The 21,395-nt window shown below is 37.4% G+C and overlaps 1 protein-coding gene across 3 annotated transcripts in view; it reads left to right on the top strand.

Moving 5' to 3' along the window:
* Positions 1-21,395, top strand: part of L3MBTL4 (L3MBTL histone methyl-lysine binding protein 4) — a 417,564-nt gene that overhangs the window by 142,222 nt on the left and 253,947 nt on the right. For all 3 annotated transcript variants that reach the window (XM_040632703.1, XM_008690190.2, XM_008690182.2), the window contains 5 exons: positions 9,089-9,193; positions 10,232-10,367; positions 12,378-12,469; positions 13,944-14,098; positions 15,188-15,264. In XM_040632703.1, the coding sequence (XP_040488637.1) occupies positions 9,089-9,193; positions 10,232-10,367; positions 12,378-12,469; positions 13,944-14,098; positions 15,188-15,264 (565 nt within the window). The remainder of the gene's footprint in view (positions 1-9,088; positions 9,194-10,231; positions 10,368-12,377; positions 12,470-13,943; positions 14,099-15,187; positions 15,265-21,395) is intronic.

The following is a 21,395-nucleotide window of genomic DNA, read 5'->3' as shown; positions in this document are numbered from 1 at the left end:
TTCTTAGAATCCACTTCTTTGTAATGGTGGGATTCAAAGTACCAGATGCCTGGGAAACAGTTTAGCAGATCTGAAGTGGTGAGGCTGGACACTCCGATCAGGGCTGCTTTCTCCTTCTTGGGAGGGGCTTGGAGCCCCCGTAGAGGCTGCTTATCTGCAGTTCCAGCTGGAAGCCGAATGTCATGTTCCAAGATGTTCAGAGGAAGAGAAATTAAAAGAAGAAAATAGTGGTATTCAGAATCAAGAGTAGACAGTTTCCACAGCTCTTCTCCTACAGTTGAAGCAAATTTATATTAGAAATATCTTTGTCTTTTTACCCTAGGAGGGTTTAGTCATCTAGGAAAAAAATATGTGGGCTTATCACTTTAGACACTATACTCAGAGATTTGTGGAGTCTACTCATGTTGGCCAGTGAATTATCAGACAACTTCAGAAGTTATTTTCAAAAGTTCTTTCTGTGCAGTCCTTTATTTTATACTGTGTGGGTTCTTTCTCTTTGTTCCTAAAGATCTTTGTTGGTGTAAATCCAACAGTATCCCACCCACTCTGCTGTGTGCTTTCTTTTTGTTTCTGAGACTGTAATTCAGTCAGTGGGTAGTTTAGGGTACCTGGATACACACACACACACACACACACACACACACACACACACACACACACATCTCAGCCAAACTTCCTACTACCAATAGGTCAGTAGTTCTGGGGAAATGAGAATTTTGCATCTGAGATTATAGTAGAATAGATTCACAAAAAAGGAAGAGGAATTGTATCCACTGGCATATTAGCAATACTTTTGTTGTGCCATGAATTCTGTGTTCTCTTTTTGTAGAATGCTTCTTGGTATAATCTTGGCAACAGTTTGGGATACAGAATTAACCTATGAAAAATGTTCAAAATAACAAGGAAGTAGTCTCTGAAATAGAGTTTAAAAATACACAATCAGCCATCCTTCACTGCCATCTTAACTGAAGCCTTGCAGCAAGTTATGTTTAATTATGTAGGTGAGGATTTTTCCCCATTAGCCTAACAAATAGATGGCAAAAATAGGCATCAGTTTGAAAAAGCAGGATTTGAAGCATGCCTTGTTGCCTGGCCTGTATACCCACGATGAACAGCTGCAGGAACTGCTCGTGTCTGCCTATCGAAGGCTCCTAAATATGTTGTTTAGTCAGTGGATTGATTAATGACAGATTCCCTTAAAGGACAGCCATGCGGCTCTTAATCTTTTTTTAGGTATTAGACCCTTTTGAACATCTAATGAAAGCTATTGGTAATCTCCTTAGAGAACTGCTTATATCCATTTGCGCACAAAATTTTAAAATTTAGGAGGTTTCTAGAATCCCTGAAGACATCATAGATGCCCCTCCTGCTCTACCATCGAAACCATGGACCCTATCTCTGTCCCACCATTAAAAATAACTACATTAAGATGTAGTTTAAACAAGAATAGAAAAAAATGTGTATACATACGTGATTGTATGCTATGCGTGAGTGTATGAGTGTGTATCTATGTTTCTATATCTCTGTATCTCTACAGATACAGGTGTATTCAAGGTCTCCAATTTCTCTGTGATTGAAACAAGAGAAAGCCAGGAGGAATTCTAATATTCCTGGGAGGTTCCATTGTTAGCTCAGGTGAAAATCATAAAGCTCCCAGAGGAGAAAGCAAGGAAGGAGTTTCATAACCTCTCATAGCCTGCCAGTATTTGCAATGAACAGACTTTTAAGATGAAAGATTCATTGCAAGATACTGCACCCGGGGGGATGTTGAAGCTATAGTAATGCACTAGAAATCTGGAATTGAGAAATAGGTACAAAAATGTCATTGTTCATGAGCTGTCTATAGAGTCCTTGAAGGTATCAGTCGGTATTGATAACATTATAAAAGTAAAAACTAACACATTATGGAAAATCTGGGTATTTCTTCCAAGCCTGAAACCTGGGCGTGAGTTGAAAATTCCCTGCCTTCTTTGTGCTCTGCCTCCCAGCCAGTCCTCGGGTACTCCCCGTCTTTCCTCCTCCGTAGGTACTGAACCCGCCCCTCCTGCCTGTTCTCTGTCCTCTTCAACACTTGTCCAGGCTCCTGCCATGTTCTGGAATGGAATGTAACTTTGCAGTGATGCATGCGACCAGGGTTTGAATTTGCGTTCCAGTTTTTTACTAACTAGCTGTGCAGGTGGGGTATTTGTGAATGTCTCCGAGTCTCAGATGTGACACAGGGATTGTAGAGCTCCAGTACAGGGGATGTAAAGGCTTCCGTGAGCTGAGTTAGATGCTACACATGGCACGTGGCAAATTCTCAATTATCGGTAGATATTAAAAAACCTCCTTAACCATCTTCCCTATTTCCAGTCTTGCTCTTTTTTAAATTAATTCTCTACACTGCCACTAATAAGATCTTTATAGAATGCAAGAATTTTTTTTCTCCCCTCTGCTTGAAAACTTTTGCTAGTGTTTCATCCACTCAGAACAAACTGAAAGGTCCTTCCCAAGACCTTCTACAAGGCTTCTTGTGAACTGTGCCCAGTCTTCTTGCCCAGCATCGTCATCACTTAATTTGTGTGTGTGTTGATTTTTTAACTAATTACAATGCCATTTAAAAATTCTAGCAAAACGGAGTAGAAAAATCAAAGGCTTTCTCTGTTGGTTCCTCTCTCTGGGTGAACCACTCAAAATAATTTGACATATATATTTCCATGTCTGTATATATTTAGTTACATAGATAAGTGAATGAGGCCTATATAAATAGTTGTGTTTTACTCATCGAGTGCTACCTTTATATTTATTAGTATGTCATGGCTCTCATGACACCTTAGCAGACTGAGGTCTATGTCTTGCTTTTTTGTTGTTGTCGTTGTTAAGATTTAATTTTTAAGTCCTCTCTACACCCATCATGGGGCTCGAATTTATAATCCGAGATCAAGAGTCGCATGCTGCACTGACTGAGCCAGCCAGGTGCCCTGATCTTGCTTTTGTAATAGCTGCATTGTATTCCATTGTATTGTGTCTGTTTTCTCTCCATCTAAAATTATTTTTACATACGTTGTTGTGGCAGGCATATAATTGAGTTATTCTCCCCAAATGGATTGTCATGTGTATGTGTCCTAATGACATTTATCTTGGTTTTCCTGACTTAAAATGCCACCTTTACTTTGTATTAAATTCTCATATGACATTTGGGGATCTTTTAATGGTCAGATAGCACATAATCAGACCACCAACTTTAGTTTTTTTCTAAACCCATTCTGAGTTTTAATTATAAAAGCTTAAAAATGTTGCAGTCTTTAGTCAGTGAATGGGATGGTGTTGATTTACTGCACTGACTACTCGCTCATACGCAAAGCCAGATACACACACACCGTGGTCTCAGGCACATTACATAACCTCTTGTGCCCCAGTTTCATTATCTGCAAAATGTACGTAATGCCTATTTCATTGGACTTTTATGATGACTTAATGAGTTTGTGTTTTTAAAGTGCTTAGATCAGGATTTGGCCCAGAGTTAAGTGCTACGGAAGTGCTTTTGTATGAAAGCCATCTGTATATGGCCTGATAAAGGATAGCTCAATCTTTATACCTATTCTTTCTTATTCCTTATTCTTCATTTTTGCTTAGTGAGATAATTGTACCTAACTATGGCTGTGATAGGGAGTGTTTGGTGGTTCTTCATATAGGTCTCTATTGTCCTGGATATACTGATCAAACATAAATTCACATTCCTTTTGTTTTATCAAATGTTAAGCCAACAAAAATACCACACTCAAACCTGGCAGGTGGACTGTCTTTACTTCTCGTAACTTCGCTTTGGTTGTATTTGTCTTAGGAAAATGTTTGTGTTCCCTTTGGCAGTATTTGAATGATTTTTTTTTTATGCTACCAATAACATGATTGTTCTTTTTTTTCCCCACCGAGTAGAGAGAATCATCAAGTGTTGACCAAGAGTTAAATTCTCTGTGGTTAAGCTGTCTATATCCCAGTTTGCCTACCTAACACTTCTTGTGATCTCGCCTGTCACATTTAAAATTGTGACATTTCAGCCTACGAGATACACATTGAGACAGTTTGAGATTTTGAAGATGTTGCTGAGATAAACCTTCGAAGAAGAAGACCACTGGACTCATGGCAGTGGTCTTTGGTGTTTTCAGAAATCTCGTTTCATCATCTGCATATAAAATTTGTATGAACATCTTTCCCTTTGACAGTCGTCATGTGAAGGTTTGGAAACCAGCAGCCCGTGGTCCTGGGCCAGCCCTTTGCATGGCATGCTGAAAGTGTGTGCTTGGGTGGCTGTGATTTCCTTGCATGCCTAATTTCTCCCATTTCTCTGGATACTGAATTAAGATCAAGAAAATATTGTTGCCTGCCAACTCTTGCCTGTGAATAAAATAGAATGCCTGTGGGCTTGCAGATAGAATCTTCCATTTTGAGAATTGACACTGCCCTGTAACACATATCTAGCTACTGCTCTGCGGGTGCTGATGGCCACCAACCTTCTGCAGTCTCTGCAGAGTGGCTCAAAAGTAACCAGTACAGGCATAATCTCTCTGTTCTTGTGATGAGGCTCTCAGTGATAAACAGAGCGAAATGTCCAGAATTTCTCACATGTATCTACCAGGTGTCCAAGAGCTGTTTACATGGCGCATGTGTGGCTTTGGAGCAGAGATCTACTGGCACACACATGCGACTGTGCCGTATGCATTGTACTTCATAAAGGAATTTCGCTGTTAGCCTGTTGCTTTTCTCTAGGCATGGCGTTTTGTTTTGTTTGGGTTTTTTTGTTTTTGTTTTTCTTAATGCTCGGACTCATTTTATTTTTTAATAATAGTATGTAATTTGTACCTGCTTTTGCTATGTGGTATAGAACTTGGAATAATTCTGTCATTAGTGACAAAATTCATTATTTTGCAAATGTCTGGGGAAAGAAAATGATGAAACAGAAGAGCTTAACTTCTGTACGCAAGAGCACATGGCACGTCCTTGGAAATGCCCTCATGGCCTTCCGTGCCCTTGAGCCGGGTTTTGTTTTGCTTGTGTTGTTCCCACATCTGTCCTCTAATGTGGAACAAACAGTTGACAGGCTTTCAGAAGATTTGGGTCCTTAGTTTCAATCTGCTACTAAATGGGTTGTGTGACCTTGAGAAAGTCTCTCCACCTCTCTGGCTTTGAGTTTCTTTATCTCTCAAAGTTTTTTTCAGGTCTACAGACCTTATGGCTTTTTATGATTGAAATTAGCATGGTTTTTTATGATTGAAATTAGCAGCCTATGGTTTGCTTTAGCGTGTGATTCCAGTTCCCTTTTGTCACCATAAAATAAATTTTATAGCATGGCTATCAATTATGCTAATGAAATATATGATTTTTAGAAAGGAAAAATTAAATCTGCTATGAATAAAGCATTAGACAGCAAAGAGACTGATGAAAGACAGTGCTATTTCTTACTCAAAGCTGCCTTCCAGATTGCTAAAATGAATGTTTTGTTTTTTATTTGAAACCCTCCAAAGAAGCCGTGGCTGTTGTAGCAATGTCATGTTCCTTGCTGTGTTACCTAAAGCTCCCAAATTTCCCTCAGGAAACCCTCTGAAAATGCCAACAAGAATAACATTGGTCATCCTAACTCCTGCTGTGAATTATTGCCAGTGTCTTGAATTTATCATTTAATTGTGAAAAGAGGGCATAGACTGTTCCATATATTACTGGTTCCTCCCCGTCCCCAGTTTTGTATCTTTCAGTTTTGTTAAAACATGAACAATGTCCTCTCAGTTTTTACAGCTTCTTGAATTTCCTCTCGCATTACTGATACAGTCCCCGTGGTCTCTCCTTCCCCTTTGCTTTCTTATCAGTGTTGTGTGTACGCACGTGTATGTGTGTACGGGGCTTCTGAAGTTAACCACGAAATTTCTAAGCAGTGAACAGGAGGCAGTCACATAAAACCTGTTATATACAGTCTGCTGGGAAACAGAGTAGATGTGAGAAGAAGGCTGGGGGAATTAAACACACACATGACATTTATTTTTGCAGAAATAAAATATTCCTGAGAAATCATTCATTCTTGCCATTTCATTTTTGGGTTTCGTCATCCTTTAAGTTTTTCCTTGGAAGCTTCTAAAATAATCTGTGAATGTTCTTAACGCCATTTTACAAGCCAATTCATAAAGATTTAAAAACAATTTCATGTTCATATAAAAAAGGCACACACTCAACTGTAGAAGGTTGAGTAAACTTTGGTGCTTACACAGAGTGGAGTATGATGCGGCTGTGACAAAGATTGTGGGCCATTGCTGTGACCTGATGTGGAGTGGTTTCCAGGGGGTGTTAGGAAATTAAGAAAGCCGCATGCAAAATAGCATGTATAGTATGCTACTTTTTGTGTGAGAAAGAAGGGAAAAAATAAGACAAAACATAAACATAGCTGTTTATTTTTACAAAAAGAAACCCAGGAAAGATAGACTAGAAAAGAGAGAGGTTGGTTACCTCTAAAGAGGTGGGATGGGCTGGATAGGATATGGGAGGGACAGATACTTCTTTGAGAACCTTTTTCTATAACTTGACCTTTTGGAAGCTTATTAACATTCTACAAATTAAGAAATAAAAATAAATCATTAAGAACTGAAAGCACATTTAAATCAATGAACTCCACCATATTTCAAATGAATACATTAACTGCACTAAAGAGAGAGAAAAACATGAATCCAAGTAGGATATGAACACAGTTTTTAACTGTATACGCCATTCATAAATGGCAGAGCAGGGAGGGAGAATTGCAAACAAATCCTGAAATCTTTCTGTAGATTTGTTTATTATAGTAGTGTGGGTAAAATAGTCCTGAAACTATAATAGATATGCTATTGGATTTAGTATATGAGTCAATGTGTTGACCTGGTTAGAGGAGAAAGACAAAAATGGATGGGAAAAGGCAGAATGAACCCTTTGGGGATGGGCTGAAATTAGGCGTATCTGTATGAACTTAGGATTTGTAAAATATACACAAGAATGCACATATGTATGTCTATGTGTAAATGTTTATGTAGGTATGTATGTGTGTTTTTGTATGTAACTATATAGCGAAGGACTTGACAACACTGTCATTGTGTGATCAAAGTCAGCATCACCAGTGAGGGGCAGCATGGGCATCGTGCGGTCCAGAGGTGATATCCTGAGGACACATCATCACCCATGTAGTTACTGGCAAAGAATGCATAACCTGAATCTAACGTGGGAGACATCAGACACAGCCTGAATGATGAGCTTTCTATTTAAAAAAATGGAGGAGGGGAAAGGCTGTTTTCTTTAAAAATGTTGATGTTATAAAAGATAAGAAATAGTACGGAAAGGGTTCCAGATTAAAGGAGACTAAAGAGACATAGCAACTAAATTTAATACCTGACCCTACACTGAGTCCCGTTGTGGAGGGGAAAATGTTATAAAGTGCTTTATTGGATAAATTGGAAACATTGGAAGATTAGTTAAAAGTTTATAAATGTTAAATTTGTGGAAGTTGATAACTGGACTGTTGTTACGTAAGAGAATGTTCCCATTCTCAGGGAAATACACTGCCTGCTCTTAAGGGAAAATTATTTAGTATTTAAGGGTAAAGGGCCGTCAAATGACTCAGAAACAATCATATATACATGTGGATGTGTATCTATGTCTATAGCTGTCTGTAGGCACAGATACAAGAGAGAGAGAGAGCGCAAACCGAAATGGTAAAACAAATGAAGTTTCTACTATTGCTAACAATAAAGGAGCCCAGGCAAAGGCTATGCATGTTCTTTGTATTATTTTGTTCTTGAAACTTCTCTTTTAAGTTTGACATTATAACCAAATGAAAATAATTTTTTTCAAAAGAATAAACATTAATATGTTAACCAGTAATAAAGGGTAATACAATTAGTGATTAAAAAGCAGCTCTTGTTCTAATAGAACTAGATTTTAATAATCACTTTCTATTAGAATACTTATAATTTATTTGCAATTAAGAATGAATTGACTAGCAATGCTGAATCTACTTAAAACTGCTCAAAAGTAATAATAATTTAGCAAGGCTGTGGGAAACAATGCTAATATTAAAGAAAATAATATGAATGGGAACATATTAGAAAGTCTATTACAAAGTAGATTCCGTTTACAGTAGCAATAAACATTAAAAGGTATACAGAAATAAATATAAGAAAGCATTTTTGAAGCCTATTTGAAAATTTTAATAACATATGATGTCAATTTGAAAATTTTAAAAACACCTTGGACAAATAAAATGAGTAGATTAAATGGAGAGGGAACAAGTTCCTAAGTTAGAAGACTCAATAATGATAAATATTGCTCTTCACATAAAGTCATAAGCCAATAAGACAATGTGATATAGGCAGATATACCAATGAGCAGAATAGAAAGGCCAGAAGTAGTCCTACAAATATGTAGAAACATGATATAACAGGGGTAAATTTGCTGATAATGAAAGTATGAACTATACAAAAAATTTTGTTGAATACTCTGTTTTCCATATTTAAAAAAATAGATCCTACCTCACACCATAGAACAAAATTAATTCTGGTTGCATTGTAGATTTAAATATGAAGAACAGAAGTTTTAAAAGAACACAAGAAGAATGTCCGTGTAACTTCGGGGTCATGAGGAAATTCGTAGGTTAGATGTGCACACTGTACTGGAAATAATTGGTATTTTGCTACATTAAAATAAAAAAATTTTCTCTCCACAAAGTCATCATAAAGCAAGGAGCCAACTCACAAACTGGGAATACGTGATCATTATAATCAACAAAGGATTATTTCCAGAGTGCAGGAAGAGCTCCCTAAAATCACTAAGGAAAAATGGGCAAAAGGAATAAATGGGAGTTCACAGGACATGTAGTTTCTCATATGAACTGTTTCCTGAATAATGATAAAATGATCAAAATGATCAAACCATCTCTGAGGGCCAAATATAGAAAAACAGCCCTCGATCTTTAGCTGTATCAGTGAGCTTCCAAGCCTATACAGTAAGTTCTTGATTGTATGCATAGCAACACCAAGGGTTTTTATATCAAATTGTGAAGATATTTCGGTAGCTAATGTGATATCATGAAATTTTGTAGGACCAATCCTTTCCGGAGCACGAAAATGGTTTTCAGGTTGGAATGAGATTAGAAGGCATTGACCCCCGACATCCATCTGTATTCTGTGTACTTTCTGTAGCTGAGGTAAGAGATGGTGTTATTGTCTTGGGCTGAGTGCACAGTGACAGAAGAGAATTTTCTAGAGAATAATGAATTTGAGTGCTCTCCATTATAAACAAGTTCCCGTACATCATGGATTTATTTTAGTCAGTGATGGGTGAAATATGTTTCTTAATGAATTTTTTTCCTTCTCTGAATATTAATCTTTTAATAAGTCTCTCATCACTAGCAGTTACCCTTGATTCAGTTGATAAATAGTTCTCATCTGAGGTTGGTAACAATCAGTGAATCCCACAGTGTTGCTTTTATCTGTTAAAAGAGACATAATTATTCAAGTTTTAGCTGAACTGATGAGAAATGTATATGAAAAATATCCATGCACATGAATTATCTATTTATAAAAATATAAGCATTTTATGAAAATTACGTAGAGTGAAGAGCCATTGATGAAAGTAAATGGCTTATAAAATGTAATATTTACAAACATTTTATATTATTAAAATGATGGAAGACCTCTATATTTTTAATCACATCATGTAAAAAACCCTATTCACTTAATTTACTGATTGATTATAGCTATTAAACTTGCATAGCATGTGTTAAGGATGTATTCTACACTGTTTTATTATTTCCTTTATTGAGTATGCTGGATCCATATGTTAGAGTGGAAACGAACGCATCCTCATTTTGGTTTTGCTCTGTACTTTAGCTTACAGTGTCGTGGGACAGCAGGAAATGGGGTTTCTGAGAGCAGTATTTGACAGGTATTGAATGAACAAATAAAACTCTTCCATTGACGTAGACGTAAATTGACCTCCGATTTCTAGACTGAGTAAAAGGTTTAATTTTTTCACGGAAGAAATTCTGGATACTTGGAAGATCGTGTCTGTCGGCATTTTGTTTTATATCTCTAGATTTGCTTTTTAATACAAGCGCGTGTGGATGGAAGGATTGGTTCATATTGTTGATGGCACTGACAGAATATATGAATATTTTGTTAATTTTGTGTACCCTGCAAATGCATGACACTTAATGAAGGATTGCAAACATTCCATTTTACAGGTGTGTGGTTACCGCCTCAGACTTCACTTTGATGGTTATTTAAGCTGCTATGATTTTTGGACCAATGCCGGTTCCCCTGACATTCATCCAGTAGGGTGGTGTGAGAAGACCAAACATGAATTGCACATCCCTAAGGGTAAGCCGGGATGGAAAGAGAGTCGGTTTTATTTTAACAACATTTCATGAAATACTAACAAGAGAGCCTGGTGTGAATTGATTTTCACAATGAAAGCTTACCTCCCAAAAAACAGTAAGACTACAAGGATACCATTTTTAGAAATGAATAAATGTCTTTAAAAGAAAAGCATTGGGGCACCTGGGTGGCTCAGTCGGTTAAGTGTCTGCCTTCGGCTCAGGTCATGATTCCAGGGTCCTGGGATCGAGCCCCACGCCCTGCATCGGGCTCCCTGCTTCGCAGGGAGTCTGCTTCTCCCTCTCCTTCCTGCTCGTGCTCGCTCTTTCTGTCTCTGTTGCTATCTCTTTCTCTCTCTCTCAAATAAATAAAATCTTAAAAAAAAAAAAAAGAAAAGCATCAATGACTGCTTATGTCTAATATGCTGATAAGGTACCTATGGCAGAAATAAAATCTTGTGACAACATAAAGCTTATTAAACCTTAGAAGGAATGAAGAAGCTAATTTTACATCATGGTTGAAATGAACTATTTCACTTAGTCACTGACGCTGTATAGTGAGGAAACTTGAGTCACTGTATATCGTCTGTTTCAAACAAATCATGGAAAAGAGGTAACTATGAAAGAAAAGAGGATTTCACTGTCTGCTTCTTTTTGACGGGAATCAAAAATCTCATATTTTGTCTCTTGTTGTGTGTGAGAGGAACCTGGGCCTGGCAGATGTGGCTGAAGCCTTTTTTATTTGTTGTATGCTGGCGAGGTGAGGATTTGATCAGTTGAGATGCCCGTGGGCCCCTTTCCTTGCTCGGCAGACCTCTGTGTATGGTGCCCTGCTTGGATGTTAGAGTATTTGATGACAGTGGCACTTCCGGAGTCAGTATACAGTCATTTCACTGACCAACTCAGAGTGTCCTTTCGGTATCCGCCCCTGAGACCAGTGGCAGAATCCCTAAGATTTCCGGATTTCATGAAAGCTGGTCACGGGCTCCTTCATTCAGTAGGTCTTTATGGAGCCCTTGCTGCCTGTAGGCACTGGGAATAGAGCCGTGAATAAAATAAACCATCTCTCTCTTTACAGGGCTTTCATTCCAGGGGGGCGAGGAGTAATAGACCAAAGTAAGCTATGGTGTCAAGCAGTGACAGGGTTGGGGGGCGGGGGACAGACAGCTTGCTGAAGAAGGGCATGAGATCGTGATGTCCCACAGATAGGGGGATGAAGTGAGGCTATCAGTGAGGCCCTGGCTAAGAGGGCTTTCAGAGAGAAAAGCAAGAGTAAATGCCCTGGGGCTGGAGCCTCAGGCCGAGTTGAGGAATCTCAAGGAGATCAATGTGGCTGGGGCAGAGAAGCAAGGGCAAGAGGTGGGAGATGAAGTTAGCGGTGTGGCCCTGAAGTTAGAGGCCGTGCAAGGAGCCTGACTTTTATTCTATGTAACCCTCAACCAGAAACTGTTTATTGAGCCCCTCTTGTTTGGGCCAGCACCCTGTGTGCCACTTTAGGGCACATGGAGGAGAGGATCAGTAAGAAAGGGGAAACCCACACAGACAAGCAGCAGAAAGCTGTTGCCACCAAATGGTTTGGATTGTGAAGGGGTTTCTGTAATTTTCCCAAGTGCCTGGAACCCTGGATTGTTGCATCATCAGGACCTCTGAGGTTCTCAGTGACATGGCTTCTTCAGGAGTGGTGATGAGCTCAGGAACTTTTGTCTCTTCCCTTTGCCCATTTTGGAAAGCCTTACTAAGAGATGAGCCTGCCATCAGGTCACCACGGGACCAATTCTATATCTTAATGAATTTTAAAAATTTGTAGGGAATGATACATGATGGGAAATCACGTCAACAGTTTTGAATTTCATACGTTAAAAAACATTGAAACAATTTAGGGATTTTAATTTAAATCATTTGTGGTCTGCTAAAGGACATTGAATTTATAACAGAAGACTGAAGAAGGCTAATATGTTGAATATGCACATGGTTACATCCTGTGGGTATTTTGAGTAATCCGCACTTTTTTTAGGTTATAGAAAAGATAAATTTGTTTGGATGGATTACTTGAAGGCCTGCAAATTGCAAAATGCTCCCAAGAAATTATTCAGAAACAGAAGTTCTGTAAGTATTTTCTTCCTCAGTATAAATCAGATTTCTACTTGAGCTTAAATTTCTTAAAATTCACTATATATTCTGTTTTATTTTTTCAGAATCCTTAGCTTCTTAGGACTTTTCTCACTTAATTTGTCAGTTTCCTATAGGCATATTCCTCCCCCCCCCCACCACCAAATGTACAATTAAATACTTTAATTAGATGTGGGGAGTTGAAGACTTTATATTTAAATCCTGCTAAAATTTAAAATGCCTTTTGGAAATGTTTTTTCTTTTTGCTTCCGGTGAGTTACTCCTTTGAACTTAGCTTTGGTGTTCTGAGATCAGTAGATACCACAGGTAGACTTTGAATAAACCCAGCATAGGTGGATTTACATGTAAGGAGAGTGAGGGTGTCATTTCCTACAGATTCAAGGAGCGTATGAAGATTTGGGTAGAGCACACTTGTTATACCATCGGTGTTCCCCACAACCTAGCAGCTCTTCAGGAGAGAATGAGAATAAGGTGCACCCCCTGCATCCTCTGGGCCCCTGTCTGTCTGGGCCCACAGCGAGGCCACACCAGGGAAGGGGGCAGGGAAGCCTAGTGTTGCCCTGCCACCTGCTGGCTGTGTGTCCCTTTGTAGGACACTCACCCTGATCTTGAAATCAGTGTTATACAACTGCTCTGTGTGTTTCAAGAGTTGTATCAAGGAAAGAGAGTAATAGAAATGGGAAATTGCTTTTAAAGATGTAATGTACTAAAGGAAAATAAAAAGCAAGGTTCAGTATAGATAGTAAAGAGGTAGAAAAAACTGTCTTCTAGTCCTCAGATACTGTATGCATACTTTCTAAATCCCAGGACTGGCTAATTACACTGGTACAAAAAGTGGGGTTTTGTTATTGTAATGTTACTTTAAATCATAGTCCTTACTGTTTTTTACTATGAAAAAATGTGTATAGATACTAAAAAAAGCATTTGGATTTTTTTCAAGTATAGGTTTATTTATGGATTCGTACATGTGTTTCTTAAATATTGAGAGAGCCACTGTTTTCAGCTCTCATCAAAGTAAATGATAATTTTGGTGCTAACGATCCTATCTTTACTGTTCCAAACATTGGTATTTGGAAACTGTTCAAGTCTGTGGGGAGCAGAGAAAATTACTTGATACTCCTGTATCCGGTACCATCATATTTTAAAATTAATAAAATTTCTTCTAAGAACTGAAAAGGGAAAGTGATGATGATGAGGGGAATGTAACTTACCTGCACAACAAAAGAGAAAAAGTACAAGGTAACAGCTAGTTTCCTGGATTTTGTTATGAATGTTAACTTCGTAACAGTTTGTTAGAATATTTGTACTAGCATTTGCTGGCTTCATTCTGGAGGGTAATGTTGCCTGTAGACTGACTGTTCTGATGCTAACCATAGAAGTTTTGACAGTAGCTCAGTCCTGTTTGGTGTCCTGTTTCTTTTTGTGCCTCTTCCCTCTGGTGCTGTGTTAGAATGGGCCAATGCCTAAAGAATTTCAGGTTGGAATGAAGCTGGAGGCCGTCGACAGGAAGAACCCTTCCTTGGTGTGTGTGGCAACCATAGCGGATATTGTTGAAGATCGCTTACTAGTGCATTTTGACAATTGGGATGATAGTTACGATTACTGGTGAGACACCGATGTGCGTTTTATTTTCGTGTGTTCATGTTCGGTGCTAAGAATTTATTTTCCTTCCGGTACTGTCACTGTCCTTGCTGTTCTTAGAGTAATGAACATCCGGAATTTAGCGGCCGGCTTTTCATTACCTTCTCTTCCACACGAATTGCTGAATTAAAGTGCCCGAGAGACTTCTGCACTCTATGAGAGGTTACCTAATGAGGCCTCCTCTGAAATAATATGACCAGGTCAGGGCACTTCACCATGTTGTGTCTTAGTTTGTAAGGGAGGCATTTCTATGAAGAGGAAGTTAAGAACTTGCAGTATTTTTTTTTTTTCCTGAAAAATGTTGAACTCAGCCTGTCATATTTTTGAAAGGGAATTTTCACAGGGAGAATGGAGTGAATTATTTGAAAGCCTGCGGGGAGCAGAGAAAATGTATGCTACGATACCATTAAACTAACATTGCAGGAGCTAAAAAAGGTTTTCTGGGTAAAAACTTGAAATATGGAAGAGGGAACGGCAAAAATAATATTCGTAGCATTTCTTCAGTGTATCCTGAATAACCGTCAAGTCTCTGCCTAAGGCTATGGTTATTCATGCACTTGAAGGGGCCCCTGTTTTCTCCTTTGAACTAAGAAGCAGAGCATGGATTAATTGTTCTGTGTGTCTTAGGTAGAATGGTCTGGGTTCCTTGAAAAGGAGAGGGAGGAAATTGGAGGCATATGGAGTGTGGTCTGTCCTATTAAACTTTGGGCAGGCCTATTAATATTTTCCCTTGCTGCTAGCAAGAAGTGGTGGGAGAGGCTTATTAAATTGTTCACTCTTTGGGGATAACACTGGCAGTTCAGGTCCTAGTCAAACACTTTTTTAAAAATGCTTTTAAATTTTGAAAAAGTTCTGTAAAATAGAGAAGTTTGGTTACTTAGCTTATAAAATACAGCACTAAAAATTACTTCTAATTCTATGTAGCTATAAAATGTTTTAGCTATGTAGTTACATCTTTCATGGTGTGTCTCAGTATCTAGAATGGTCATTACTCTTGGATTCTTTCTCCTGCACTGACTTGTATAGGATCTGAAATAGAATCCTGTTTTGCAGGTGTGATGTAAATAGCCCTTATGTCCAGCCAGTTGGTTGGTGTCAGGAGAATGGAAGAACTCTGATAGCACCCCAAGGTAAGTGGACTGGCTGCGTTTTCTTTGAAGGCATCCCCGTGCGAGTGATGATAGCTGTTCTTTTTGTTGTTGTTGTTTATGCAAACCAGATTTTAATACAAAGTATATGATAAAAATACTGTGCAAGGTTGTTGTGATTACCCAGTAACCCAGGTGTCTGACATCTGCTTGTCTTTCCCATAATGAAAATGGACTGTGTTTCTAAAGATGTATTAGGCAGCCATTTAAAAAAAAAGGTTGCTAAAAATTTTTATCCAACGAAATGTGTACCAATGCTGCGGATCAGTATTTAAAAGCTAGCTATTTCCACCTACATAATTTATCTAATAGCTTATGCTAACCCATTAATTGAATCATAAGTTTGTTAAATATTCTTTGGATTTAAATGAAGAAGTGTAGAAATCTAAGGAATGAGAATTAACCACGAGTCTTCAGCCTCGCCAGACCTTTTCACCAAACCAAAAGGTGGTTCAGCTAAACACCAAAGTAAGGACTCTTTCTAGTTATTTATATTTTTTCTCATTACAGAAATATTAAGTATTTAGAGATTTTTTGTATCAAATTTATGTTTTCTAATTTCAAAATTTCAAAATTAATTAGATATGGTAGTTGTGTAAGCTTAGCATTTTTAAAATAACTATTCTAGGAGGAACCAATTTCTTTCAATAAAAAATGTGCAGGAAGAAATATAGAGTAGGAGGGCACGGTGGCACAGTTGGTTAGGGGTCTGACTCTTGGTTTGGGCTTGGGTCGTGTTCTTGGTGCTGAGATCAAGCCCCGAGTTGGGCTCCACACTCAGCACGGAGTCTGCTTGAGATTCTCCCTCTCCCCTCCCACTGCCCCTCCCGCTCGTGTTCTCTCTCTCTCTCTCTTTAAAATAAATAAATAAATCTTTAAAAGAAACGTAGAGTATGTAACATGCCATTCTAGAATGGAGCAGTTGTTTAATGTTTTGATTTGAATGATTCTAGAATTTTGCTGTGTTTTAAAATTTTTTTCTTAATACAGAAAAATGATTAGGATTTGTCACCAGATTCATAAGTTCAGTGAGAAAAAATTTAAAACTTCAAAACAATCAACAGACCAAACCAAATCAGATCTAAAAAAAACAAAAAAAACAAAAACAAAAAAAAACCACAACCTATTTCAACTATGCAACTAGTCTAGAAAAGTTTTATAAGGTATATAACATCTTCTCAAATTTGACTTTGATACACAGATTTAGAGTTGTTTGTCCTGTTTTTCTGTAAAACTGGCTAAAGCTAACTTTAGAATAATGTTCTTCAAGATGAGGTGAAATGTTTTCTCAGATCTCAGAATATGTGGTTTGAGTTGGTGTGCCTGGAGGCACAGCACACTCTGTTTTCCATTTTCCTGTAGTGGAATTACTTCTCTGCTAGCTGCAGCTGTTTCTCACTACACTTCATGGACACAATCAGTGGTTAAATTCATCATCTTGCCTCCTGGTGCTATGTCCGCCTGGAAATAGTCTGTGCAGCACTTTGAAGAACTGTATGTCCAGAATCTTTCTGTCATTAACGTGAACTGAGGAGTAAGGGGGCAAAGCTTCCATACCCCAGATAAGGCCAAAACTTTAAGGCCTGCTTGATGGGTGTAGGAGACTATTTAGTTCATAAAGTCAATAAAGGACCAATGGAACTCAACCCAGATTTATGGTTTTCCCTGTAGAATTGCTTGCATATACAAACATCATCACCATGCTGAGATTTGAGTAAGAGTATTAGCCAAAGACCAAGTTAGTGATACAAAGTCTTCACTTCAGGGTCATATTTTCTTCCCTAAGATGTAGATTTAAAATTCTGAGGCTATTTTGTCCTGATATACAATGTCTGAATTGGAATCTTCCAGTTAACCTACCTCTAAACCTCATCTGCTTGTTAGTATCCCTTTTACGCATTATGGAGTGTTTTTATACACTAAAATACTGCCTTCCCCCAAGCCCCAATTCTTATAGTACTTTGTTTCTCTGCAGGAAATTCTTTACCTACTTTTTTTTTTCCTATTGAGATATAGTTCACTTTTTATAAATTTCACCCTTTTAGTGTATGTTTCAGTGGTTTTTAGTATGTTCACAAGGCGGTCTAATCATCACCTCTAACTGTTGCCAGAGATGTCATCATCCCCAAAAGCACACCCTGCTGTACTCAGTCACTCCTCATTCTTACTTCCCTCTCAGGCCTAGGCAACCACTACTCCATTTTATATATCTATGGATTTGACTGTTCTGGACACTTGGCACACATGGAATCATACAGTATATTGCCTATTGTGTCTTGGCTTCTTTCACTTAGTATAATGTTTTCAGAGTTCATGTTGTAGCATGTCTCAGTACATCATTCCTTTTGTCCACAAATAATAATTTAGTGTATGCATATGACACGTTTTGCTTATGCATTCATTAGTTGATGGGCGTTTGGTTTGTTTTCACTTTTTGACTATAATGAATAAAGCTGCTGTAAGCTTTCATGGACAAGTTTTTGAGTGATATGTTTTCATTTCTTTTGGGTATATAATTCTAGGACTAGAATTTCAAGGTTATAAGGTAATTCTGTGTTTGAGGAATTGACAAACTATTTTCCAAAGGAGCTGCACAGTACACATTCCCACTGGCAATGAATGAGAATTCCAGTTTCTCCACATCCTCACCTGCATGTTATTGTCTTCTTGATTACAGCCGTCCTGGTGGGTGTGAAGTTAGATCTCATTGTACTTTTGATTTGCATTTCTCTAATGACTAATGATGTTGAACATCTTTTCCTGTGGTTATTAGCCATTTATGTATCTTCTTTCAAGAAATATCTGTTCACATTGTTTGCCCATTTTTGAGTTGGGTTATTTGTCCTATTATTGAGTTGTAAGGGTTCTTTGGATATTAGACACTGTTGTCATTTTCACTTTCTTGACGGCTTTTTTTAAAGTACAAAAGTTTTTAATTTTGATGAAGTCCAATTTATGTGTTTTCTCTTTTGTTGTACTTTTGGTGTCTATGAAACCGTTGCCTAAACCAAAGACTTTTCATAAAAGACTCTTCTTTCCCCATTGATTGGTCGTGGCAGAATTATTGAAAAACAGTTGATTATAGACAGATGAGTTTATTTCTGAATTCTCCATTCTATTCCATTCCTTTATATGTCTGCCCTAATGCCAGTACCACACTATCTTGAATACTGTAGCTTTGTAGTAAATATTGTGAAATTGTGAGTTCTTTAACTCTATTTTATGTTCTTTCTCAAGACTGTGTTGGCTGTTCTGAGTCGCTTGCAAATATGTCCCTATGAATTTTAGAATGAGCTTGCCAATTTCTCTCCAAAAAAGCCAATGGGGATTTTGATAGGTATTGATCTGTAGATCAGTTTGGGGGTAGCCATCTCAAAAATATTAAAATTTTCTGTCCATGAACATGGGGCATCTTTCTGATTATGGAAGTCTTTAATTTTCTTTCAGTGATATCTTATAGCTTTTAGTCTACAAGTCTTGCACTTTATTAAATTTGTTCTGAAGTATACTTTTTTAATTGAAGTGAAATTTATATGACATACAATTAACCATTTTGAAGTGTGTGATTTAGTGGTAGTGTATTCAGAATGTTATGCAACCACCAGCTCTCTCTAATTTCAAAACCTTTTCATCACCCAATAAAAACATTCTGTACTTATTAAGTATACACTCCCCATTCCTTGCCTCCCATCCCCTGATAACCTCTCCTCTGCTTTCTGTGGATTTTCCTATTTTTGATATACATGTTATATATAAAAAGAATCCTGTAATACATGACCTTCAGTGTCTGACTTCTTTCATTTAGTGTAATGTTTTCAAGGTTCATCCAAGTTGTAGCATGGATCAGCAGTTCATTCCCTTTTATGATCGAATACTTTTCCATTGTATGTACCTATTTTATGATTTGTTTGGCCATTCATCTGTTGGTGGACATTTGTATGGGCATTTGTACTTTTGCCTGTTATAACTAATACTATTATGAGCATCCGTGTACAGTTTTCTGTGTGGACCTGTGTCTTTACTTCTCTTTGGTGTATACCCAGGAGTAGAATTTCTAGGTCATAGGATAATTCTGTGTTTAGCATTTTGAGGGACTGACACCTGTTTTCTGAAGTACCTGTGCCATTTTACATTCCCACTAGCAACATATGGCAATGATTCTTTTTCAACATCCTTGCCAACTTGTTATTTTCTGTTTTCTTGATTAAAACCACCCTATAGGGTGTGAAGTGGTATCTTGTGGTTTTGATTTATATTTCTCTGATGACCAGTGGTGTAGCTTATGTGGCTATTGGCCATTTGCATATCTTTTAAGAAATAGTTATTCAAATCCTTTGCCTATTTAAAAAAAATGGGTTGTCTTTTTATTACTTATATATTATTTAAATATTGTGTCCATTTACTATATTATTATTGTGAGAATTTTTTTAAGGTTTATTCATTTATTTGAGAGAAAGAGAGCATGCACGTGTAGGGGGAGGGGCAGAGGGAGAAGGAGAGAGTCTCAAGCAGACTCCTTGCTGAGCATGGAGCTCGACACAGGGCTCGATCCCAAGACCGTGAGATCACTACCGGAGCTGAAACCAAGAGCCAGACTTCTAACCAACTGTGTCACCTAGGCACCCTGTGACAGTTTTTTAGTATATTCTGGATGTGAAACCCATATTGTATAAATGATTTGCAAATGTTTTCTTCTATTCTATAGATTGTTTTTTCACATTCTTGATAAAGTTTTTTGCTGTAAAATAGCTTTTAATTTTGATGGTCCACCTTATCTATTTTTTCAATTGTTGCTTGTGCTTTGGTATTAAATCTAAGAATCCACAGCAAAATTTGAAGTCATGAGGATCACCCCTATGTTTTTTTCTGTGGATTTTATAGTTTTAGCTTTTATATTTGAGTTTTTGATCCATATTGATTTAATTTTTGTATATGAAGTGAGGTAGTGGTTCAACTTCATTCTTTTGCATTTGGTTATCCAGTTTAACCAGTACCATTTGTTAAAGAAACAATTTCCCTATCATATGGTCTTGGCACCATTGTTGAAAAGCAGTTGGCCATAGATGTTTAGGTTCATTTCTGGACTCTTCATTCTGTTCCATTGGTCTATATTCCTATCCTTATGCCAGTATTAGCCTGTTTTGGGTTTTTTTTTTTTTTTTACTTTTTTTAATGTGTGTATTCTGTGGGATTCTCTTATATAGAATTGTGTAGCCTATCAAAAGAGCAATGTCCCAAAAGATTAAAATTTCCTATTTGAATACCTTTAATTTTGTTTCCTGTCTAGTTGTTCTGGCTAGGACTTCTAGTACATCATTGAATATAGTGGTGAAAGTGGGAATTCTTGTCTTTTTCCTACTCTTAGGCCAGAAAATCAGACTCTCACCGTTATGCATGATGTTATCTGTAGATTTTTAATAAATGTACTGTATCATATTAGGAAAGTTCCCTTTACTTTTAGTTTTGAGTGTTTTTATCATGAGAGGATATTGAATTTTGTCTAATGCTTTTTTTTGTATCTATTTAAATGATTATGTGGGAGTTCCCCCTTCCCCATAGTTTCATGGTGTATAATCCTTTAAATGTGCTTTTGAATTCAGTTTGCTACTGTTTTGCTGAGGATTTTTTTTTTTTATTGATATTCAGAAGGGGTATTGGTATTGTTTTCTTGTCATGTCTTTTCCTGGTCTTTTCATTTTTATGCTATTTTAAATAGAATTGTTTTCTTAATTTCATCTTTGGATTATTCATTGTGTGGAAATATAACTGATTTTTGTACAATGATCTTACATTCTGAAACTTTCTGGATTTATCAGCTCTAATATTGCGTGTGTGTGTGTGTGTGTATTCCTTAGGATTTTCTATATGCAAAATTATGTCCTCTCCAAGTGGTGACACTTTTACTTCTTCCTTTCCATTTTGGAGGCCTTTTATTGTTTCCCTACATCCTCTGGCTAGATCTAGTGCTTTGTTGAATAGTAGTGGCATGATGAGACATCCTTTTCTTGTTCCTAATCTTAGGGGGATGCTTAATCTTTCCACACATAAGTGTGGCATTTGCACCTGTTTTTTTTTTTTTTTTTTTTTTTTTTTTTTTTTTTTTTTTTTTTTTT

Source organism: Ursus maritimus, unplaced genomic scaffold (assembly GCF_017311325.1).
Source record: "Ursus maritimus isolate PB19 unplaced genomic scaffold, ASM1731132v1 scaffold_18, whole genome shotgun sequence".
NCBI classification, from domain to species: Eukaryota; Metazoa; Chordata; class Mammalia; order Carnivora; family Ursidae; genus Ursus; species Ursus maritimus.
The sequence above is the reverse complement of the archived record's forward strand: the minus strand, read 5'-3'. Positions and strand labels throughout refer to the sequence as shown.